The following is a 22,844-nucleotide window of genomic DNA, read 5'->3' as shown; positions in this document are numbered from 1 at the left end:
TTCCACTGGACCAATTTGTTTTCCTCTACAGTGTTGGATTATGGTTATATCTGTGGGTTCACAGCAGCGAGCTTATTAGAAAATGTCGTACAGCTGTTTATTAACTTTTCTTAAGTATTTCTTATGTGACAAACCTCTGTCCTAGGCATTCTGTGAAGTTCAATAGTAAATGGCGGCTTATTTAGAGAGGTAAACCTCCCTTCTTTCTTTCCTTCCTTCCACCCACCCATTTATCCATCCATCCATCCATCCATCCATCCATCTATTTGATAGATAATTATTGAGCAATCTTTATGTCTTTGTGTGTTACACATCAAGCAAGGAAATGGGGATTAAAAAGAAGAACGGGGCACAGTTCCATCCCTTGAGGAATTCCCAATCCTAGTGGCAGAAGCAGACTGGTAAACAGATACATGACATGGTAACTGCTATAACTAAGCAATTAATAGAGTCCTGGAAGAGCACAGAGGCAGAAAAACTGTGTTGTTGCACACCCGTGTTTATTATGGGGGCTATAACATGCTCTGAGATTTCAGAGGCATAAGAGATCCCTTCCACCTGGAACTGTTGGAGAATTGTTCACAAACAATGAACACGTTCATGTACGTGTAGTGTGTGCCTTGCCCTGCATGTGGATACACCATGCATGCCATTTTAAATGTAGAGACACAGATCAAAGTAGAACAATAAACACTTTTTGGTTCATGTCTCAGCTGAGGACCTTGACTTAGAGTAGCTTTTAGGAGTATGACACTAGGAAATGATTGGACAATTCAATCTGTCACCACCCGAATCAAATCCAACAGCCCCTTGTTGCATTCATCACTCTGTTGTGGTGCCTTCATACTTGTCTGTCTTTCTCCAATTGTCTCCAAGCTCCTTAGGAGTAGAGACCATTTCTGTCTTCATCCCTGCCTTATTCCTACCTGTCACACAGTACCAGCCATGCCAGTGGTGCTTGGTAAACTTTGTTAAATGAATTGGAGATGGCTCCAAATAAGGGAGAAACGAGTGTGATTGAAAGTGGGTGCTGTGAAGGAAAGGTGCTTTGAGGAATGATATGAGCCTTAGGAAGGACCAAGCAATGTGGGCAAATATGTTATGAAGGATATTAGCCATTCGATATGGCTCTGGTTTCTCTGAGCTGACCCATTACCTGTATATATTCTTCCCACCTTTGCCTATTCCTGAGCCTCCCTTCTTCCTGCTGAGCCAGCCAGTGTACCATTCTGTTGGTTTTAAGTCCTTTTCCCCATGGTTTTCTCTCAGCTTCTCCAATCCCATCCCTGGAGAGAGCTGCTAAAGAACCAGGTGCAATTGTGTGGGATGTGCCCATGCTGTTCCTGCAACCCTCACCTGTGCCTTGGAGACCTCCCAGAGGATATGAGAGCAGAGTGACGGCGAGAATCATGTCTGCCATGCTCAGTGCACCTTCCCAGGGCCTGGCACATTGCTGGGGTTCAGCAGATACTTGAGTGAACTTCTGGATGCATAGATGCTGTAAATTTGCAATGCATCTGGTCCCGTCTGCTCAGTTCACAGATGGAGAGAATCTGATTTCCAGAGGAGGCAAGGAAATGATCCCAAGTTCCATTCCAGATTCCGGACAGAGAAGGACTGGAGTCCAGTCCTCCTGACCATTCCTTCTGTCCTGCCATATTGTCCTGGAATTTGGGCCCAGCTCTCTTGAACTTGGTCACAAAGATTTCAGATCATTGAATCCTGTAGTTGGATAGGGCCCAAAATATCCTTTTTACAGCTGGGAAGTCTAAAGTCCAAAGAGTGGAAGAGATTAGACCACCCCAAGGCTTCCAAAAAAAATTTTTTTTTAACTCTATGTGTCTCCATAGAGTCAACAAATATGTAGTATGTGCCCAGTACTCTTAGAGTTGCAGCACTGAGCAAGACAGAGCAGGTCCCTGCCCTCATGGACTTTCTATTCTTGTGAGGAGAGAAAGACAGTAAACAGGAAAACAACTGTAAGGGCTTGTATGTTAATAGTGACAAGTGATAGAAGTGGGTGCTATGGAGAATGACTGGAGTTGAAGAACATTGCTGCAGGTGACCAAGCTGAAGCTTGAATGACAGATGGGGAGGAACAAGCCATATGAAAAGACAAGTGAAGAGAGTTCCAGAGTTCCAGAGTTCCAGAGTTCCAGAGAGAGCGCCGGAAGAACTAACACATAGACCATGAGGCAGGACAAGCTCAGGATGTTGAAGGAGCAGATATTCAAGCCATTGGGAGTCATGTGTGTCTGGAACTAAAGGCAGCCCAGGTTATAGAACGTGGATTATAATCTAGATGAACTAGGCAGTTATCAGAGTTTCGAACAAAGAAGTTACAGGATCTGGTGTATGTTTTCCAAAGATCACTCTGACCTCTATGTGGAAAATGAATGGCATGAGACCAAGAGTAGAATCTCAATTATACCACTATTGCAGTGTGAATTGATCGTTGATCTTATTACTTTAGTTATGACTTAGTGTTTTGATTGATATCATTACCATTTCCTTACTAGTATCATTACCAACTACAATACCTGAATAGCACTAATATTTGAGATCAGTAGAGGAGGTGGGGGGGTTCCTTGCACTTTGTTCCAGGAGGACTTGAAGAGATTTGTGAACCCAAGACATTTTCTGTAAAAATTTGAGGCTCTGCGGAATTTTCTGGGGAGAGGGTCGAAAGTTTTCATCACTTTCTAAAAGGGGTCTCTGGTCCCCAAATGATGACTTAAATGCCTAAAAGAAGGGGGCATATGAAGTCACTTCCTGAAGCCTGGTCCCAGCTCTAAAATCTGAACATTCTAGGAGATCTGTGAAAATGAGAATGTTGATGTGGAGTTGTCATATCAGACTGAGGAATTGCACTTTCCTTCATCTGTACCCTTGCTGGAGTAAATAGAATTGGGGACTTTTTTTTTTTTCCCCTCTGAGGAGTAGTTTATTCCTTAGAAATATAATCTACAACTTTGTTTATTCAAACTCGGGTCTCTGAGTTTCTCTGAGTTTTAAACTAGGCAAGTTCACTTCAAATGTGGCCTTAGGTGGTCCTGATCGTAATTATTCACTGTGGATTTTACCCGTGAATCTGTGAATCCAAATATCCATCTACTCGTCCATCCATCCAATCATCATCCAACCATCCACCCACCTACCCTTCTTCCCTCCCTCGCTTCCTTCCTTTTCCCTTCGTCTTTCTCTCCCTCTTCTCCCTCCCTCCCTCTCTCCCTCTTTACCTCCTCCATACTTTGATCTCTCCATCAACCCATACCCTCACCAATCTATCCTTCCATCCATGTAACCTTCTATTACCAGGCTCTATGCTAGGGCTAGGGCAAGAGTTAGGAGACTCCAATTCTTATTCTTCTGCCACTGTGAGTCCTTGAAAAAAATCTCCTGAGAAACCTCCCTTGCACCCTTCACTTCTACTAGAGTACATTTTGAAAACCTCACTTCAGAAGCTGAAAACTGCTTTGAGAAAAATTAGCTATGCCTGCTTAGTTACATAATTATAAGTATTTCCAGTAGTGCTTCGAGTCTGCGTCTAGACTCCTGGAGGCTTCTTTATCAACACTAATATGTTAGATCAATAACAGATTCTACCCTTGGGTCAGCAGGTAGTGGGAAACCAATAGAGAGTGTGCAATAGAGGCAGGGTTCCTTGGGAAAGGACAGGCTTTATAAAGGGAGCAGAAAAGGGAGCTAACCGTCATCTAGCTCCTGGAACTCTCTTTGCCCACAAACCCCAAAGCCCTGGTATAGTGATTCTGAGCCTTCGTGATCCGCGTGTGCCCCTGGACGCATGATGTAGCAGGAAGCCCTCGTGGCATGGGGTTGTTTCAGTTTCCGAAGCATTCGACATGTACCTATCATATTCCCACTCGCCTTGTAAAACAAGCATTTTCGTTTAATACAGTGAGGTCTTTGTATTCTCAACAACAAACACATGGTCTAAGGCTCGCGGACACAACCTGCCTTTTTCTCTAACACTCTCCCCCCCACCCGACTCTGTCCGCCCTTACAAAGCCCAGCGTCAGCAGAAATATCTGTTTACAAACAAGGGTTCCCAGAAAATAGTATCAGTAGCTCCAACAAACCTCTAAAACACGCCCCCAACTCTGTCCTTGGAATCCCTGTGAACAGGGTATATCCCTGGCAGCAGCTTTTGTGGAAGGCTTCCTGCCTTTCCATCTTTCCATCTGTCTTCATGTCTGGCTTCCTCTGTCTCCTTCCACTTATTCATTAAAACCGTGAGGATCCTGGACTGCAGAGGCAGTTGGATGCTGGTTTGGGCCTCATGGAGATTTGGAAAACAGAGCCCCGACAGGGAGTGGCTTGAGAACAGCAAGGCAGACCCACACACATCCAGCCTGCCGTGTCATCTGAAGCAGAAGCTGATTGAAGAAGGATTGTCAATTGGGTGGATATAATAGTCACATGACGATCATACAGCTCTAGATCATTTTTCTAGGATTATCAGCAACTGAAGCAATTCTTTTGTTACTCTCTCGAACTTGAGTCTACTATAGCTCCCTATTACCTACACGTGGTAACGATAATAGCTAACATACTTGGCACGTAATATGTGCCAGACACTGTTCTGAGGAGTTTGCATGTATTAACTCTTTAATCCTCACGAGGACCCTTGGATATAGATCCCAGTTTTCCATATAAGAGAACTGAGATATGGGAAAGTTAAGTGACTTGCCGAAGGTCATACAGCAAGTACTGGGTAGAATTCATCCCCAGAATCCAGGTTCTAACCATTCCTCCACAAACCTCTCTAGATCAGGTCGGAATTCCTTAGCCTCACATTGAATTTCCTCCTCAGACATTGTTTCCTACCATAACATTTCCTAGTTCCTTATGTCAGGGGTCCTCAACCTCAGCACAGGTGACATTTTGGAATGGATTGTTCTTTGTTGTGGGAGTTTGTCCTGTACGTCGTAAGACGTTTAGCGGCATCCCTGGCCTCGACCCACTAGATGCAGAAGCAACTCCCCACCAGCCCCAGCTGTGGTGATCAAAAATGTCTGCAGAAACATGACCACATATTCACTGGTTGAGAACAGTTGTCTTACGTGGACTCTTCTGATTAAACAGAATTATCTGGTGTTCTTAGAACACTCTTCCCACCTCCGTGCTTTTTCACATTTAGTTTTCCCCTTGACTTCGCAGGGTCCTTGGCCACCTCACCATCAGTCTTCTCTATTCCAGAGTCTTTCAGTTCCTCAACATCTTTTACAGCCAGAGAGGAAGTACTAACCTGTCTGGGTTATTGATCTGCTTGTTTTTATGGTTTTCTGTTTAAAAAAATTGTCACCGATTCCAAACTTTCTATTTAAAATCCCCTAAAGATTCCACAGGAGTCTTGAATTAAAAGCTCAGTTCATTCCATGCATTCAACAATTGTTTATTGGCTCTACCTTGTGTCAGGTCCCAGGCTAAGCACTCAGAGTATGAATTCACAGGAGATACAATACCTGCGCCTCAAGAGTTTATGTGATAGGCTATCAGAGGTGGAGAAGAACTTAGAGATTCACTCTCCACTCTCTCCTAGTTGAGCAGATGAGGGAACCAAGCCCCAGAAGGTAGATGATATGTCATCAAGGTCAATTAGAGACCAAGCTCAAGGCTGAGCTAGATCATTCTCCACCTAGCGGAATAAAATTTAAATTCTGAAGTACCAGGCAGCATCTAAATACCATTTATCCATCTGGAGTTTTAAAGAGCTCCTTTGAGTCATAATTTATGATTTTCTAGCAGATATCAAAACAATAGAAAATTCATATCTGAAAAGTCTATCAGCCTTCTTTTCAAAATTTTGCTTACATTCCATGCTTTTCTTGGTAAGTCTTTAAGGCTGAATGGCTCCAGATTGCCAATGAGCACTGGCCAGGGAGTCCTGAGATAGGAGTCCTCGTTCTTTCAGCTCTGTGGCCCTATCGATAAGAGCATCATGAAATCCCTAGCTAATGATCCCTACCCCCATGGACTCTCTTTCTCAAAACCCACCAATGATTCCCTATTGTCTATGGAATAAGCTTCAGATCTCTTGGCATGGCATTCACAGCCCTTTACAATCGAGCCTTAGACGCCCCTCACTATCCCATTTCCCTTTATGTGCACCCTCAGTTCCATCAAAAGCAGATGTCTTCTTCGTCTCCAGAGCCGTCTTCCGGTGACTTCACAGCTCTTGCCCTTGCTCATCCTTCATCTTCTGTTAGAAGGTCTTTGCCCAGCCTCCTCCCCGCCGCCACCAAATTCCTGTTCCTTGTGCAAGCTCAGTTCTTGTGTCACGCGTCCAAGAAAACTTCCCGGAGCCTCCTTGTCTGATTCAAGTGTTCCCTCCGCTGAGCTCTTTGGCTTATACCTCTACTAGAACTTACTCGATTATGTTTTCTTTATTTATAATTAAAAACTCCTTCTCGTCCTCATGTAGTCAGTTTTCCCCGGCTGGGCAGCATAATTCAGAACTGAAGTGTGTGAACCCTTGAGACTAATTGCCTGGGTTTGAATCCCATCTCTGTCATTTGCCAGTGAGTTACTCAGGCTTGGGCAAGTTAGTTGGGCTTCTCTGAGTATCATTTTTCTCATCTGTAAAATGGAGATGACAGTACCTCCCTGCTCGGGTTACTGTGAAGGGTACCTGAGCTACTCCACGCAAAGAGCTAAGCACAGTGCCTGGCACGCAGCAAGTGCTTAGCAAACATCAGCGATCACTGCCCTCCCTGCTTTGGAGAGTAATTCCGGATGGCACCAGCCCGGCAAAGCAGGGATCTGCCTGTCTGGCCGCGTCCCTTCCTTATCTCCCTTCGCCATCTCTCTCCCTGAAAGGCTCACCCCTGGCTGGGTGGCCGGATGAGGGGATGGCAGGCTCGCACCAGAGAGGAGCTTTTGTTTCCAGAGCTCAACCCATACTGTCTGGGGTGCGTTTTTACATAACTTGCTGTGGGCCTCTGTCACTTACGAAATTTACATCATTTGACTCTCCCATGTGGGAATCTTCCCCATCCCTTTGAGCTCCTTGGATTGGCCGCAGGTGCTCCATGCCTCCTCCCATGCTATTCTGTAGATGCAGACCCATCTTTTGTAGAGATGGACCCAAGGCCGACTCATCCATTAGCTGCAATTGGCACAGTGCCTGAGGTCCACAGTACTTTCAAGGGGCCCATAAAAATGGCTTAATTTCTTTTAAGATCAGAAGAAAAAAGCTAATATAATAATAATATATATGTAACAACGAATCCACCCTCTTGATTATATATATCTTTATATACCAATACAATGATAAAATATAATTATGTATATTTAGAGAGGAAGGAAAAAGTCCCCAGGGCCCATCAGTCATGATCCCACCCTGAATGAAAGGAATTTGCCCGAGATCAACAGTACCTTAGTGGCAAATCAGGACAAATGTTCATGTCTCATCACTCCCAATTTAGAAATCTTTTCCCTGTGTTTAAGAAAAGCCCTGGAAGTGATTTCACCACAGTCTTCTTTCACAGATAAGAAAAGGAGGCCAGAGAAAGCACGACTTGACTCAGGTCACACAGCTTAGTCATATGGCAAATGGCTTTCCCGACTTTTTTTTTATACTTTTTATTTTTGGGGGTGCATCGGGTCTTAGTTGCGGCATGTCGGGATCTTTCGTTCTGGCGTGGGCTTCTCTCTAGTTGTGACGCGTGGGTTCCAGGGCACATGGGCTCTGTAGTTTGCCGCACGCAGGCTCTCTAGTTGACGCTCTCTAGTTGAGGCTCAGTAGTTGTGGCACGCAGGCTTAGTTGCCCCACTGCATGTGGGATCTTAGTTCCCCGAGCAGGGATGGAACCCGCGTCCCCTGCATTGGAAGGTGGATTCTTTACCACTGAACCACCAGGGAACTCCCCTTTCCTGACTTCTTGTTGCTCTTTTTAGTATTTTACACAGCCAACCTAATGCCCACCCATGCCAACCTCCTGTTAGACGGATGGAAAATTTGAGGGCCAGGAAGTAGAAGGCCTTACCCAGTGGCACAAGGATTCCTATCCTGCCTCCAAGTCAGGACTGTTATTCCAGTACTATAAAGATGGGTCCGAACCTCAAAATCTTCAAATTGGGTTTCTTCACAAGTCTTGGCGTATTTGTTCATTAATTGGTTCATTCACTCCCTCATTCATCCATTCAACAAATGTTTATTGAAGACTAATGTCCTAAGCACCCTGTGAAGGCTCTAGATTCAGAGTGGCAAACAGATGTGTACTCTTTACCCTCTCAGAGCCTCACTTTCCCCACTTGTGTGAAAAGAATCACAGTTTCTTAGAGAGTTCTGGGAGAAGCAAATGAAATAATTAAGATCCTTTGTACACTTTAAAACTCCAAAGAGTGTTAAGAATGCTTCCTGTATTGTTATAATTGACAGAGTGTATAATTAATATGGAGAAGATTAAAACATTGGCTGTATGAGGAAATAAATATTTAATTAAAAAATAATTTCTGCTTATGCTTATCCACACACAACATAAGACATTGGTTAAGCATCTGGCTTTGGAGTCAGAGAGCTGGGTTCTAATCCTGTTTGTGTTATTACAAGTCAAATGACCTTTGCCCAGTCAATGCAACTCTGAGTCTCAGTTTCCTCACCCATAAAATGGGACCAAGAGAACTTATCTCGTAGAGTAGTTATAATAATCCAGTGAGATGATGCACATAAAGTTCTTGGCTTTGAACATGGCACATCATCGATGGTGGCTCTATTTATTTCTCAGTAGGTTCATGTGGCTTGGAGTGGCATTAGAACAAATCAGAGTAATGATCCTGGGGGTAATGTAAAGAAGCAGGTGTGGTAATAATAGGTCTTCCTAATTGCATAGTATCAACTCTTATTGTATCTATGTTGCCTCAACAGAAGGACTGGCATTAGCATTAGGGAACAGCAGGTCTCTCACCAGAGAGTATAGCTCAATGCCTCGAATGTCTAGCCAGGGCTTGATACAGTGGATGCCCGGTGAATATGTGTTGAAAGAATCGGTGAATGGATAGATTAATAAATCAGGCAGGACTCGGGGATGTTGACTTATGGAAAAGAAGAGCCAAGGATTGCACGATGGAAAGCCTCAGACACCTCTAGGCTCTCTTGGGGTAAAGGGTACTGAAGAACTCTGTGGGTTCCTGCAATCCAGATCCTATACCACTGGGTGGAAAGGAAAGGGAGCTGATTTTGGCTCACCCTAGGTGAGCTCTGAGAAATGCCCAAAGGTGCAAAGGCCTTCTTCAGGTGATCAGAAGTTCTCTGATTCTGGAAATAATGCACAGTCGCTTGTAGAGATGTACAGGTGATTCAAGCAGGAGGTTGGGTGGTAAAGGTCATGTAATGACTTTTAAGGGAACCTCCAGTCCTGACTATGCCTGATTCCCTGAATGTGAAGAGTAAGGGTTTGGGGCTGCTGTGAGGTGTGAGGGTGGCAGGAGGCTTCGGTCTTGACAGTTTTCTGGGAAGCAGTGCCATTGCCTCTTAGGGTTGGTGAGTGAGCAGGGAGGGCTTGGAGGTCCTCAAATCATTGAAAAGACCGAAGGTAGGCGCTCTTCTCCAGGGCAGCTCCAACATCAGCACCGCTGAGTCCACCAGGGGCTGATTCGTGTGACCGTAACTTTTTTGAGGGTGAACAGATGAAAATGCGTGACTCTTCCTCCTCCTCCTCTCTTCCTGTCCTCTTCATCCTCTACCCCACCTCCTCCTCTTTCTTCTTTGTCTTTTTCTCCCTCTCCTCCTCCCACTTCCTTTTTTTAAGTTGATATGCACCAATTTCGATGACATTGTGTGAAAAAGAGAGCGATGAACAGGTCTCTATTTCAGAGGACAGTGTCAGAAAGGTTAACGTTTAACAGCACAGAAGAAGGGGGAAAAATGTTCCCAATTCTGAGGAAAAGGAATGGCTGTTTATTATTAATACCAATTAGAAAAGTGTAGCTAACATTTATCATGTGCTATGCAAATGAGTATTTGTATGCTCGTACTAAAGCCTTAAAATGTCACTATGCCTTAAGTACTGTTATTATCAGTTTACAGTTGAGGAAATTATCAGGGAGGTGAAGGGATTTTGCCCGAGGCTACATAGCTAACAAGCAACAGAGCTGGGGACTCCACAGTACAAGTGCTTAATGCTTGTTATGTTGCCAGAGCCCATGTGCCAAGTCTGGTACATTCATTATCTCATTAGTTACCCCTACAGCCAGCAGAGGTAGATAGTATCATCCCCATTTTACAGATGAGAAGACTAATACAAGGAGAGACGCCTTGACTGTCCCAAGTCACACAGCTAGTGAATGGCAGAGCCAGCATTTGAATGTACATTCATTGGTCTCTAAAACCCTGACCATTCTGTTTACACAGAGCCTGATTCCATGTGAGCAAAGGAGGCCGACTGGCGAGGAAAGATCCAGAGGGAAACACAGGTGCACCTTGAGCCCTTAAGAGCACTTTGCCATCCTAAGCACATTACATAAGTCTGTGTATTAATACAGCAAATGGATTTTTAGGAACCCTTGGACATGTTCTTGTTAACCTTGCCTTACATCTGAATGGCCTTAAATAGTTTGCAAGGAAGTATGTGTACATTTATCTCCTTTCTCTCTCAAAAAAGACCTTTGAAGTATATAGGATAAGACTTTTCAATCCCTGGAATACACATGGGAAAACAGGCTCAGAGAGCTGAATGAGCTCATCCAAGGTCACACAGCTAGTAGAAAAGTGAGTGTCAGGGGCTTTTCAGGTAATGGTTCCCAGCAGGGAAAAAAAAAGAACACAGGCAGAGAGCAGACACGGATGCTACCATGGATGCTGGTCACGCTGTTCCTCTTGGTCCTGCAAAGGCAAATGTGGCCCCACCTATTCACCTGCACGGCCAACACACAGGAGGCGCCTGAGCTAATCCTGACCTTGTGAGTTGCTCCAAAGGGTCACTCTTGATGCTTCAGCCTCTCTCACACCTGGAGACAGGGATGTCCAGAACTCAGTAGAGTGTGGATAAGCCTCCAGCCAGGCGTTGATATGATTTATTCCAAGCCCCCTCCTTCCTAAGAGCAGTCCTTTGAGCCAAGGTGGGCCTGGAGGGATGAGGATGCTGAGGAGTAGCCCCTCAGGTGCCCACCTCGGTGACGTCACAGCCCTCCTCTGAATGCCTGGTGCTGCCGAGTCCTCCAGGGTCGTTTTGGTGGTCCTCCCCCACAACTGAACCAAGTGTGGGGACCATGGGTGTACTTAACCCAAATCTGTCTGTTTTAATCACCCTCCTCTAGACAGATAAAAGCTTTCCATAGGATTGCTCTCTCAAGCATTTCTCTGTGGCTTTGATACCAGCCATTAAATTATGGAAGGGAAAACAAAATGAAACAAAACAAAAAAAGGACCAGCTCCAACCTTTAGCTTTTAATTTTTTTTAGCCTCCTGAAAGAAACCAGATTGTTGACCTAAATTCCCCCCTTTCATCCCCACATCCTCTCACCTCTGCTCGTATCCCCCTGGCCGATGTTCCACAGCTAGTGGACATCCTTAAGTTGGAGGGCCTGAAATGGCCTTCCTTTCCCTCCTCCCCCTGCTCGTCCATTACCTTCCATCTCCCACAGCAGGAACCAAGGCTGGGACGTCTGAAGGACTTGCGATCTCAGAGTCACAGGGAGTCTGAGATGGAAGGGACCTTTGGGGCCATCTGATGCAAAACCCTCCTATTTCACAGGCAGGGTTTGACGATGCCCTGGGCGGGGGTGGGGAGTGGGTGTTGCTGCTTGCCCGTCGACCCACAGCAGTGAAGTGGCAGAGCTGCAACACAAGAACCTTGATCGTAGGCTAAGAGTTTTTCCCTTTGAAGGAAAGCATCCTGGAAGAGAGCTCTGGCTTTAGCGTCAGCCTGTCTGTGATTCCAGTGCTCTCTAGCTGGGATCCTTGGAGGGAAATCACTTAGCTTCTCTGCACCTGTTTCTTTCTCTGTCAAAAGAATATCAGTAAAGCCCACTTCACTGGTTTATTATGAGCACTAAATGGGGTGTCTGTGCTTAGCAGAGAGACTGCTACCTAAAGGCGTTTTTAGCAAATTCTCTTTATATTACTATCATTACAGTTGTCCCTTGGTACCCACAGTGGATTGGTTCCAAGACCCACCACAGATACCAAAATCTGCAGATGCTCAAGTCCCTTATATAAAATGGCATAGCATTTGCATATACTCTACACACACCCCCCTGTATACTTTACATCCTCTCTAGGTTACTTATAATACCTTATGCAATGTAAATGCCAGTGCACGGCGAGGTCCCCATAGCTGAGGTCCTGCTCATCTGTGGGGGAACTGAACTTGACATCAGGAGTCTTGAATTTCAGTCTTTCCTAGCACTTAGTGCTGTGTGACCTTGGACAGGTGACCAAACCCCTCTGAGTCTCAGTTTTCTCATCTGTAAACAGCACCTGTTATACAAGGTACTGTGAGGGTTATGTAAGACACCTTGGCCCAGAAGCAGCTATGTACATGCTCAACACACAGCAGGGGCTTCAGAAGTGCGCATTCAAGCTGGAATACAGAAGCATCCCTCTCTTGTGAGGAAAGTTTCCTGTGTGGTGACGACACCACCCGTTTTGGTATCCTCCTAATCCACTTTGCCCTGCTCGCAATAGGAATCGAGTTAAGTTGAGGCAATGTGTTGTAACCAAGACGGATTCTGAACTGGGCACGAGGCAGTGAAAGATTTTAGAGAAATGTCAATGGGAGAGCTTAAAAAACTTGTTGAATGGTTGTATTATAGTTCGCTAAGGTTACCATAACAAAGCACCACATACTGGGTGGCTTAAATAGCAGAGATTTATCTTCTCGCAATTCTAGAGGCTAGGAGTCTGACATCAAAGTGCCTGCAGGCTTGGATTCTTCTGAGGCCTCTGTCCTTGGCTTGTAGATGCCCATCTTCTCCATCCTATGTCTTCATATTGTCTTCCCCTTGTATCTGAATTTCCTCATCTTACAGGGACAGCAGTCATAATGGATTAGGGCCCACCCTAAGTGACCTCATTTTAACCTAACTATCTCACTAAAGACCCTGTCTCTAAACCAGTTCATATTCTGAGGTACTAGGGGCTAGACTTCCAACATATGAGTTTCGGGGGGTGGCGGGGGGACATGTTTCAGCCCATAACAGATGGAAAAGAAGATGGCAGGCAGCCAGGCGTGTGACGGCAACCTCGAAGAAAAAATGAAGAAAAAGAACATTGCAGCATAGAGCCCGGACCTTGGAACAGAGCTGGGTCAGAAACCAACAAGCAAGGAGGCTAGTGATGGAGGTTCAGTTGCTGAAAGACAAGGCCAGGAAGGCATCTCAAACTCCAGATAGACAACCAGGCCCAGGCGAATCTTGGGTCCCAGTGAAGTGCGACAAGCCGGGTAGAACAGATGAAGCACTGGTAATAAAGAACCACTGATTCTCAGTCCATTTCTTTTAGGTCCAGGCAGAAGAACGACACAGAAAGCTGGCTTGCAGTTCAATTCAACTTGCTTGTGTTGGCGCTGCTGAACTTACAGAAATATTTTTTGGGGGGGGGGCATGTCCTCAAACAGCCCACAGTCAAGTGTTGGGCACTTGGCACTTAATGCAGTGATGTGATTAAGAACCTGGGCCTGGGAACCCTATGGACACGGATTCTAAGCTGTGTTGCTTTGGACAAGCCACTGCCTTGTTGAGCCCATGTTTTCTCTGCAGAATGGGCTGCGTTGATCGTTTTGTTGTGAGGATTAAGTAAGAGAATTAAGCACTTAGTAAGCACGTGGTGCTTAGTAAGTTTCTAAACAAAGGGTAATGTGCTCTTAGAAGGAACACAGCAATAGAGAAGTGTCCTTCCTTTCCTCCCTTCCTTTATTTTATACTTTCAATGACAGACTCTCTGGGGCACCTGCAAGGTACCAGATGCTGTGTTGGATGCTGGGCATTTAGAAATGAACCGAACAGACATACTCAGGAAACAGACATTGAATGCGTAATTAGGGAAGTGATGAGTGTTTGGACAGGGAGGAGGAAGATTTGTCTGTACCCGGGCTGGAGTGCTGCGCTCACACAGCACTGCCCTGGGGTAGTGACATTACAGTGGCCCTGAGAGGGTGACCCCACAGCCCGTGGGTTTCTCCCAGTGTGGCCCTGGCATAGGTTTTGGGAGACTGCCTACAAGCCTCCTGCCTTTGGACTTGCCTCCTTCATACATGCTCTTCGTGTCTGGGGTGAGATGAGACAAAAAAGAGGCAATAAGAATAAATAAACATCAAGCTTCTGCTGGAATATGAAGCCCTTTTCCCAGCAAACCTAGCTGCAGGAAGATAGGGGCACATTAGAGAGGCCAGCTGACCAGGGTTCAAGCGACAGGTGATGGTCATGAGACCCAGGGCAGCCCCTTTCCTGGTCTGGGCCTCTACTTCTCCATCTGTGCAGGTGCCCCAGTCACCTCATTGGCTGTTGAATGGCCTCTGGCACTTTCACTGCCTGCTGCTTCCGTGTGCTTATAGCTTTGAGGCAGGTTTATGCTAATTCGATGTAGATGGTGTGCAGGATCGCCTGTGGCCTTCCATGTCTTGCCCCCTGCCGATGCATCCCGAGATCAACCTCTAGTACCACACAGATGGTGTCGACTTCAGACCAACTCTCACTGTTTCTTCCACTGTGTCTCTCTGTCTTCCTGGAGAACCGTGGGGAAGGATGGCATGGAGGCGTGGTGGGCTTCACCTGTGTCTTCCCGAGGACAAACACTGTTCCTTGTCCGGTATGGAGACACACAGAGGACGATCCTCCAAGCGTGCAAAAACCGGCAATGACATGAGGCGTCCAGTTCAAATCAACACGTGTTTTTGAAGCATCTCCTACTTACAGGGAACCATTCTAGCAGTGAACAAAAGAGCTCTTAAATTGTAGCGGGGGGATCATTTACTCCTAACCCCTCCTTTTTCAGAGAAGGGAAATGAGACCTGGCAGCATAAGAGGTGGTGTGACTTGTCCCCAGGCAAGGTCGTCCAGCAAGCTGAGCCCAGATCTCTGGTCCCAGATACCCGGTTCTGGGCTGGTGATACATCAGTGCCTCCCTTCCAGCCCTCTGAAATGTGACTACTGTTGATTACGTTATTTTTGTACAGAAATAACTCCCATTCAGCACTACACCCCACCCCCATCCCTATTAGAGTTCAGTGATTTCCTTTCACCACTAACACTCCAGGTAAATGTTTCCCTCTGAACTTCTGAAGCCACTGCCTCAAGGTCCTCATTTCCCTTAACGTGCTTCCTCTTGGTTCCACTGAAAAGAGAAAAAGAGAGGGTTCTCTTTGCCCTTCCTCTCTGCTTCCTGGGGCTAAGCCACCTCTTGGTCCTTTGCTCCGTGTCACAGAGTCTAGCCTTCCTCACTGCTACCCTCTTCTCTCTCAACTGCAAACGGAGGTGGCCAGAGCCCGGGTCCCCAGCTCCGGGAAGGTCCTGAACGGAGGGCACCCTACAGATGTGTAAACAGTTTACCTTGCTAACCCAGCCAGCCGCCTTCCAAAGGCAACAGGAAAACCAGGACTGAGAGCCCCTGGCAAAATAAAAACCTGCAGAGAGAGAGAGAGAGAGAGAGAGAAAAGGATCCTGTTTCAAATGTGAATTTTCTCATTAGAAGAAGTTTCTGTTTAAGGGGGAGGGGTTGGCCAGGGGAGGAAGAGAAGGTGAGCTGAGAGGTGGGATGGGGGGCCCAAGAGGGGGGTGCTCCAGGGGCCTGTGCGCTTCTGCTTCCCGTAGCCAGCAGCAGACCTGGGGGAACTCATTCCAAACCTGGAGTCAGAGCTCTGGCCTCGGTCAGTGGGCAGGTAGCTTTTAACATGCAAGCCTCATAACAGTAGCAAAGCCAAAGGGGATTTGTGATATCTAAGTAGAGTTTGCCAGTGGATTTGAGGATCACTTGTGCTTTTTTGAGCCCTCGTCCTACCAGCTCTTGATACGTCAGTCAAGATGCCTTTAGGGTACCCTCTGTCTCTGGTGTTTCCGTGTTTTGTTTTTAGTCATTTTCTACTTTTCATCCTTGACATCACTCCCAGACACTCCAGCATCTTAAAAATGAACTCCCATTTGGGCAGCCACTGTACACCAAGGGTAGTAGAGCCACTGTGTCTTTTAAGTACGACAGCATACGTAAAGAGAGGTACAGATGAGGGAATTAAGATCCACAGAGGTGAAGCGATATGCCCCAGATGTACAGCCAGTAATCGCTGTCATCAGAATTACCCAGAGTCCAAAGAGCCTGCTCTTTCTACCTGACCAAGAACACACTCTGTCTTCTGATTCTCTCTGTCCTTTATCCAGGGAGACATAAATCAGTGCCTTTGCTTCTGTTTGTCCTTTCCTTTTCTCCCACTCCATTTAGAATCATTCATGTGCTCATTCGTGAGACACTTGCTGAGCGCCTGCTGTGTACAGGGCATAGTGCAAGGTGCTGGACAGGGTACAGATGACCCAGACAGAGCCATCACTCTCAAGAAGCGTCCAGTCTAGGGGAGACTCCAAAACCAGAGAACAAGTGTCTAGTTTCCGAAAAGTAAATTGAATTCAGAGGAGAGAATGATTGCTCCTCAGAGGACCATTGGGGAAAGCTTCTTGGTAGAGGTGGTTTCTGTTTTAGCCATTGGGAAACTTGGGAACACAGAAAATCAGACTTGACCAAGCATGTGGGGGGGAACCTCATTCAGTCCCCTCCTTTTCCAGGTAGAGAACCAAGACCCAGAGGAGGTACTTGGTGCTTCATCAAGGTGTGAGAGCAGGTTGACGTTGTAGGAGACCCTGGCCATTACGTGAAGGATTATAGGACAGGAGTGGTGGTAGGAGAGGTGTAGGCAGACTTAGATGCCTGGCCCAAACTACCATCTATGTCAGCTGCTAACAGAGAGGTTTACACAAATTCTAAGGCCCCAGTGACCACAGAGGAGTACAGACTGTGTGGGCCTCCTCTACCGATGTTGCTGGAAGCCCTCTGTGCTCATTTCATGAGTGCTGATGGCAGATGCACCCTCAAAGTTATGGTGACCGCAACAATTCTCCAGCCGAAAGTAGGGACTGTGCTTCTAAATGAGCATCTTTTATTCATTCTCCTATTCCTCTCTTTCTCCTCCCACCTGGCCTCATACGTCATCCGACACTTAAAATACACTCTTAATTAGAAAGTCTTCTTCCCCATCCAACTGGCTGTCCATGCCAAGGACACTGAGTATATTCCAGAAAGACTGGGAATGGGGGTTGGTGAGTATAAAAACAATTAGATCCAGAGAGAATCTGCTAAGTGACTTCCTGAGGTTCCCAGAGTAGGTCTAGAGATGTCTGGCTTGGAACTTTCCCAAACACCCAATTAAACCTTGGGACACCCCCAGGCAGGTGGTTTGATCCAGATAGATCCCTGGTGGCACTGATGAGGGAGAGGGGCGTACCGTAGAGTTAGTCCCTAGGACAGTGGACCCAGGATCTGATGGATCTGGGATCCACTTCCCAACCAGTTGACCTCAAACCCATCCATCTCTTGACTTCCTTCAATTTCTGCTTCCTCCTCTGTTAACTTAATGCCAGCACCTTGTGGGTGCTACACGGATTAAATAAATTAATGCACACACAGACCTTAGCACAATGCCTGACCTGCGATAGAGGCTCGGAAGATTTTTACTTAATGAAGGCAGCCCCAACATCTTTTTATGTTAAGAGGATGCTTTTTATTTTTTGAAATATTAGCATTAGTGTTAGAGAAAAGCAAGCTTGAATTGGCTCTCAGGAAATTTGCCAATGACTCTATGTAACCTAACAAATGCCTTCCGTTCGCTGGGTCTCAACTTCCTTACCTTTCAAGTGAAGGAGCTGGAAGTATTTAAAAACTGGAATTCCAGCTCAGATAGTAAGCATGTCCGCCTTTCTTTGGGGATGAGTGTCGGGGCTAGCCAGGACTCCTGTTACAGATAGAAGCTTTACTAGTAGCTTTGCAGCCCTTGACCCTCACTTCTCCAGGGAACCTTCCCAACAATCCACCACCGCCGATCAATGATGAGTGCTGGTGGCTGATGTACGCCCGAAGTTACAGTGACCGTAGTCAGAGCTGTCCTTCTAAATGAGCATCTTCTATTCATCATCATCTCTTTGATTGTCCTCTCGCCTCTTCCTCTCACCACCTATGTCATTCTACACTTAAAATATGCTTTTAATTTAAAAAGTCCTCTTCCCCATCCAACAGGTTTGCAAAATCAAAGGTTTTCAGATTTTAGTTATTATCACTGTTGTTCTCTTTAGCTCAAGTACCCATTCTGCAAACAAATATCTTTCTTGTATGCCCCATACTCAGAACCAAAAAAAGTGAAACCACATGGGTTAAAGTTGTGGTGAGAACCTCCCAAAGGCAACTCACCTGTGTTCTCCCTTCCTCTAGCCCTTGCCTTGCCCTAGAGGTGGTCCCAGAGGCTTGGCTAGTCACTGCCAGGATCCCACTGAGCACGGTTTGAAAACTTCCTGGTCTAGGACATCCTGATATAAATTTGATCAGAGAGAAATAACTTACCCTCCTCCTTCCTCCATCCTTTATTTATTCATCTTTCTCTTTTGGGGCCACATAGGGCTATATGACAAATGTTCTTATGCCTCGCGTGACCGAGGATGGGTCGTGGGCATTCACACCGTCAGTGACCAAGGCAACAGAGACCCACGCTACTTTTTCTCCTTGAAGACAGACCGGGCCCGGCAAGTGACCACCATCAATGCCCACCGCAGCTACCTCCCAGGCCAGTGGGTACACCTGGCTGCCACCTACGACGGGCGGCTGATGAAGCTTTATGTGAATGGTGCCCAGGTGGCAACCTCTGGGGAGCAGGTGGGTGGCATCTTCAGCCCACTGACCCAGAAGTGTAAAGTCCTCATGCTGGGAGGCAGCGCCCTGAACCACAACTACCGGGGCTACGTGGAGCGCTTCAGCCTGTGGAAGGTGGCCAGGACGCAGCGCGAGGTCCTGCTGGACATGGGGACCCGTGGCCTCCACGCTCCTCTACCTCACCTCCTCCTCCAGGAGAACTGGGACAACGTGAAGCGCACCTGGTCCCCCATGAAGGACGGCAGCATCCCCCGCGTGGAGGCCAGCGGCGCCCATGGCTTCCTGCTGGACACGAGTCTGGAGCCTCCGCTGTGCGGGCAGACGCTGTGTGACAACCCCAAGGTCATCTCCAGCTACAACCAGCTGCCGCGTTTCCGCCGGCCCAAGGCGGTGCGCTACCGCGTGGTCAACCTCCACGACGATGGCCACGAGAACCCCACGGTGAGCCGCCAGCAGATCGAGTTCCAGCACCGGCAGCTGGCCGAGGCCTTCAAGCATTACAACATCTCCTGGGAGCTGGAGGTGCTGGAGGTGAGCAACTCCTCCCTGCGCCGTCGTCTCATCCTGGCCAACTGCGACATCAGCAAGATCGGGGACGAGAACTGCGACCCCGAGTGCAACCACACGCTGACCGGCCATGACGGCGGGGACTGCCGCCCCCTGCGTCACCCTGCCTTCACCAAGAAGCAGCAGAACGGGGTGTGCGACATGGACTGCAATTACGAGCGGTTCAACTTCGACGGTGGGGAGTGCTGTGACCCCGAGATCACCGATGTCACCAAGACCTGCTTCGATCCCGACTCTCCGCACAGGTAAGAGCTGGACTCCTCCCTCTTTTGATCCCTGCGCGGCTCCTGACGCCCAGTGGGCTTGCGGGAATCTTCCAGTTCACCCAGAAGATGGATCAAGTAATCACGGGGACTGTACCCCTTACCAGAATATTTATGGAGCGCCTCCTGGGGGCTGAGGGAACTCTTAGGACCCTGTCTTTGCAAGGGGCTCAGGGTCTGAACCGGGCCACCTGGGCTGAGGACAAATACCTGCATCATAAAGAGCTGTGCTGTCCAATGCTGTAGTCACTGGCCACGTGTGACTGTTTAAATTTAAATTAGTGAAGATGAAATGCAGTTTAAAATCCAGTTCCTGAGTCACACCAGCCACGTTTCAAGAACCCAGTAGCCGCCCGGGGATAGTGGCTACCACACTGGACAGAGGGATAGGACCGCTTCCATGACCGCAGAAGGTTCTGTTGGGCAGTGCTGATCGAGTTGGGATTGGCTGGAGTCAGACGGACTGGGTTCAGGTCTATTTCCTCACTTTGTGACGTCTTACAAGGTATTTCCTCATCTGTAACATGGGAATCAATGGTATCTACTTTGAAGCTGCTTTGAAGGTTGAATCAGGGTGCGTAAAGCACAGGTCTCTTCTAGGGGCTAGCAGGTTATTACCTCTTGATAGGCGTGTTTGTCGTTTCTTGAACAATGAAAGGGAGCATGTGCCATGTGTACAGGGGGTCAAAGAGGAACAGCTGGTTTGCAGCCTGAATATGTTGGGGAAAGCTTAGGTACAGTTGGACATCGGAGATCAAGTTGGGGGAGAGAGGAGGACACTCAGGCAGAGGAATTTCATATATTGCTGAGAAGAGGGCAGAAAGGGGAGTCTTCTATCTAATGCCTGACTTAGCCTCTGCCTTGTGACACAACTCGGACCAGCAACCCCAAAGAAAGACCCAAGGGGGAGCCATGGGTGATCTGTATTTGGTGTGGGACTCAGGGGAACTAGTTCTAAGCCAGAGAGACAGTCCATATCAAGTTTCCTGATTTCCCAGATTCAAGCTGAACTTTTCCATCCTGTCCAACTCGCAGGACCCTGGACTTGCTGATGGCTCGAGCACATTTGCCGACCTCTGCAGGTTTTCTGCTGACTCTTCTCTTTATGTCTCTCTCACAAGAGCAAGGGCCTCCCATGCATAGACAAAATACCTATGTGCAAAGGAATGACGATGCTGGCAGGAGAATGTCGTGCCTGGCACCAAGCCACAGAGCACGTCAGCTCAGCCTCCTGGCACCGGGCGGGCCCCTGGACTCTCACCTTGGCTCAGAGACAGGAGCAGCCCATGTGGGAAGAAGCCTTGGTGTGTGGCCAGTTCCTTCGAGGTCACAATGCACTTTCATCTCTGCTCTCATTTGGGCTTTGACAGAATTTGATGAGGAAGACTAGACAGGGTTAGCATTTGCATTTGACTGATGGGGAAATAGAGGGCCTTAGAGAGTGAAATGACTCGGCCACGGTCCCAGGTCAGGAAAGTCATTTGGCTAAATCACAAATGCAAGCCTTCCGAGATTAATGCAGTGTGTGCACTACTGAGCTAGACCCCAGGAGTTAACTGGTGTGCCCAGGCAGAGTGGGCATGGGGGAGGCCTAGGGGCCAGGGGTACTGGCAGTCATTCACTTATTTGTACATTTATTCATTCATTCGTTCATGCAACAAATGTTTATTCAGCACCTACCAAGTACCGGGAAGGTGGGTACCCTTACCCCTGCTTTGCTGAAGGAAATCCAGGATTCAGAACATGGAAGGGATTTACCCCAGGTCACTCAGCTAATAAGCAGAGAGCTTGGATTTGAATCTTGGTCTGTTGACGCCAAAGCTCCCACTGAAGGGTGGGGGTGGTATTTTTAAGTCCAAGGAACAGTAAGAGGGAGAGTCAAAGGACAGGGCTGACGGGCAGGGTGGCTTTCCTAAAGCCTTGGGAGAAAACTGCTGAGTATGACTGAGTCAGGACCAAGGGCAGCTGGCCTTTGTGGCGGGCACTCTGTGCTTGGGTGCAGGGGCCACGGGACCCCAGGTCCCAGATAGCTCATAATCAGCAGACAGAGCTGGCAGGCACCAACGGCCTCCTCGTTTCTAAGTCACGGGACCCCACGCCTAGAATGTCCCTGAGCAGCCATGTGCCAGCGCTGTGACCACTACGCCAGGGCCTGTTTGTTTGCTGGCTGGAAAGTCATGTGTCCTGGGTGAGCCCCACTGGGAATGTGTCATCTCCTGATGCAGCTGGGGTGACAGCGTTCTGGCTGAATCAGCCCTCCCGTGTGCAGAGAGAAACCTGTGGAAGTTTGTGGAGAAATACTTGCTTTGTGACTTCAAAAACAAAAAGAGGGAGGGGAGGAGGGAGGGAGGAAGGAAGGAAGACACCTGTAATAGAAAATTAGATTGACATTGTCTGGGTGATTTTTAATGAAGAGCTGAACTTATCTTTTACCCAAGATGTGCTCCTGCGTTGCCCGCCCCCCTCAGTGGGTAAAGACAATAAAGACAGTAATTCAGTTCCTACTTCTCAATCTATGGTGAAGAACCAGCTTTGTTTCCTATACGCTGCAAACCAATACTTTTGTAATATACAGAAAAGATGAATTGCTATAAAATGAATTCTTCACCCCAAGTATGGTGAAGCATCGTCAGAGTTATCCAAAAGTTCCTAAATGCCTTCTCTCCACTTCTATACTTATTGTGACATAGACTAGTAAGAAGCAGTTCGTGCACTGCTTACTTTGAGTAGCACTGATTAAGATTCACCATTCTGAAAATTTATGTAACGGTTCGCTTGAGTAAAATAAGATCCACCAGTAATGCAGCTGGGCAGATTGGCAGACTCCATCAGAGAATGACCGTTTCTTCTAACACATGTGAGCGCATTCTTTATCTACTAGTCCTTGGGCCCCTTAGTCCCCGTTCTCAGGAGCTCATGTGTTACAGGGGAGTACCCAGTCCTAGCAGAAGGCTGCAGAAGACATCGAAATGGTGTCTAATGTCAGACCTAGAAACATCCTCAGGGATCAGTGGGTCCAAATCCGTTTTCCCCCATAGAGGGAAGCTGAGGCCGAAGCTCACATGGTTCATTAGTGGTCAAACTGGGGCTGAGGATGCTCTAGATTTCTAAGTCCCGGTCGTCTGTCATGGCGCAGCTTCTCAGAACTACCC

At 47.4% G+C, this 22,844-nt stretch overlaps 1 protein-coding gene across 1 annotated transcript in view; it reads left to right on the top strand.

The window, feature by feature from the left end:
* The window catches only part of PAPPA (pappalysin 1), a gene marked incomplete at both ends in the record, with an annotated part of 252,378 nt that overhangs the window by 13,743 nt on the left and 215,791 nt on the right, over nt 1–22,844 (top strand). The window contains one exon of the mRNA XM_079706315.1: nt 18,612–19,674. Within this exon, the coding sequence (XP_079562441.1) occupies nt 18,612–19,674 (1,063 nt within the window). The remainder of the gene's footprint in view (nt 1–18,611; nt 19,675–22,844) is intronic.

This window comes from Hyperoodon ampullatus (genome assembly GCF_949752795.1).
Source record: "Hyperoodon ampullatus genome assembly, chromosome: 6".
In the NCBI taxonomy this organism is placed as follows: Eukaryota; Metazoa; Chordata; class Mammalia; order Artiodactyla; family Ziphiidae; genus Hyperoodon; species Hyperoodon ampullatus.
The sequence above is the reverse complement of the archived record's forward strand: the minus strand, read 5'-3'. Positions and strand labels throughout refer to the sequence as shown.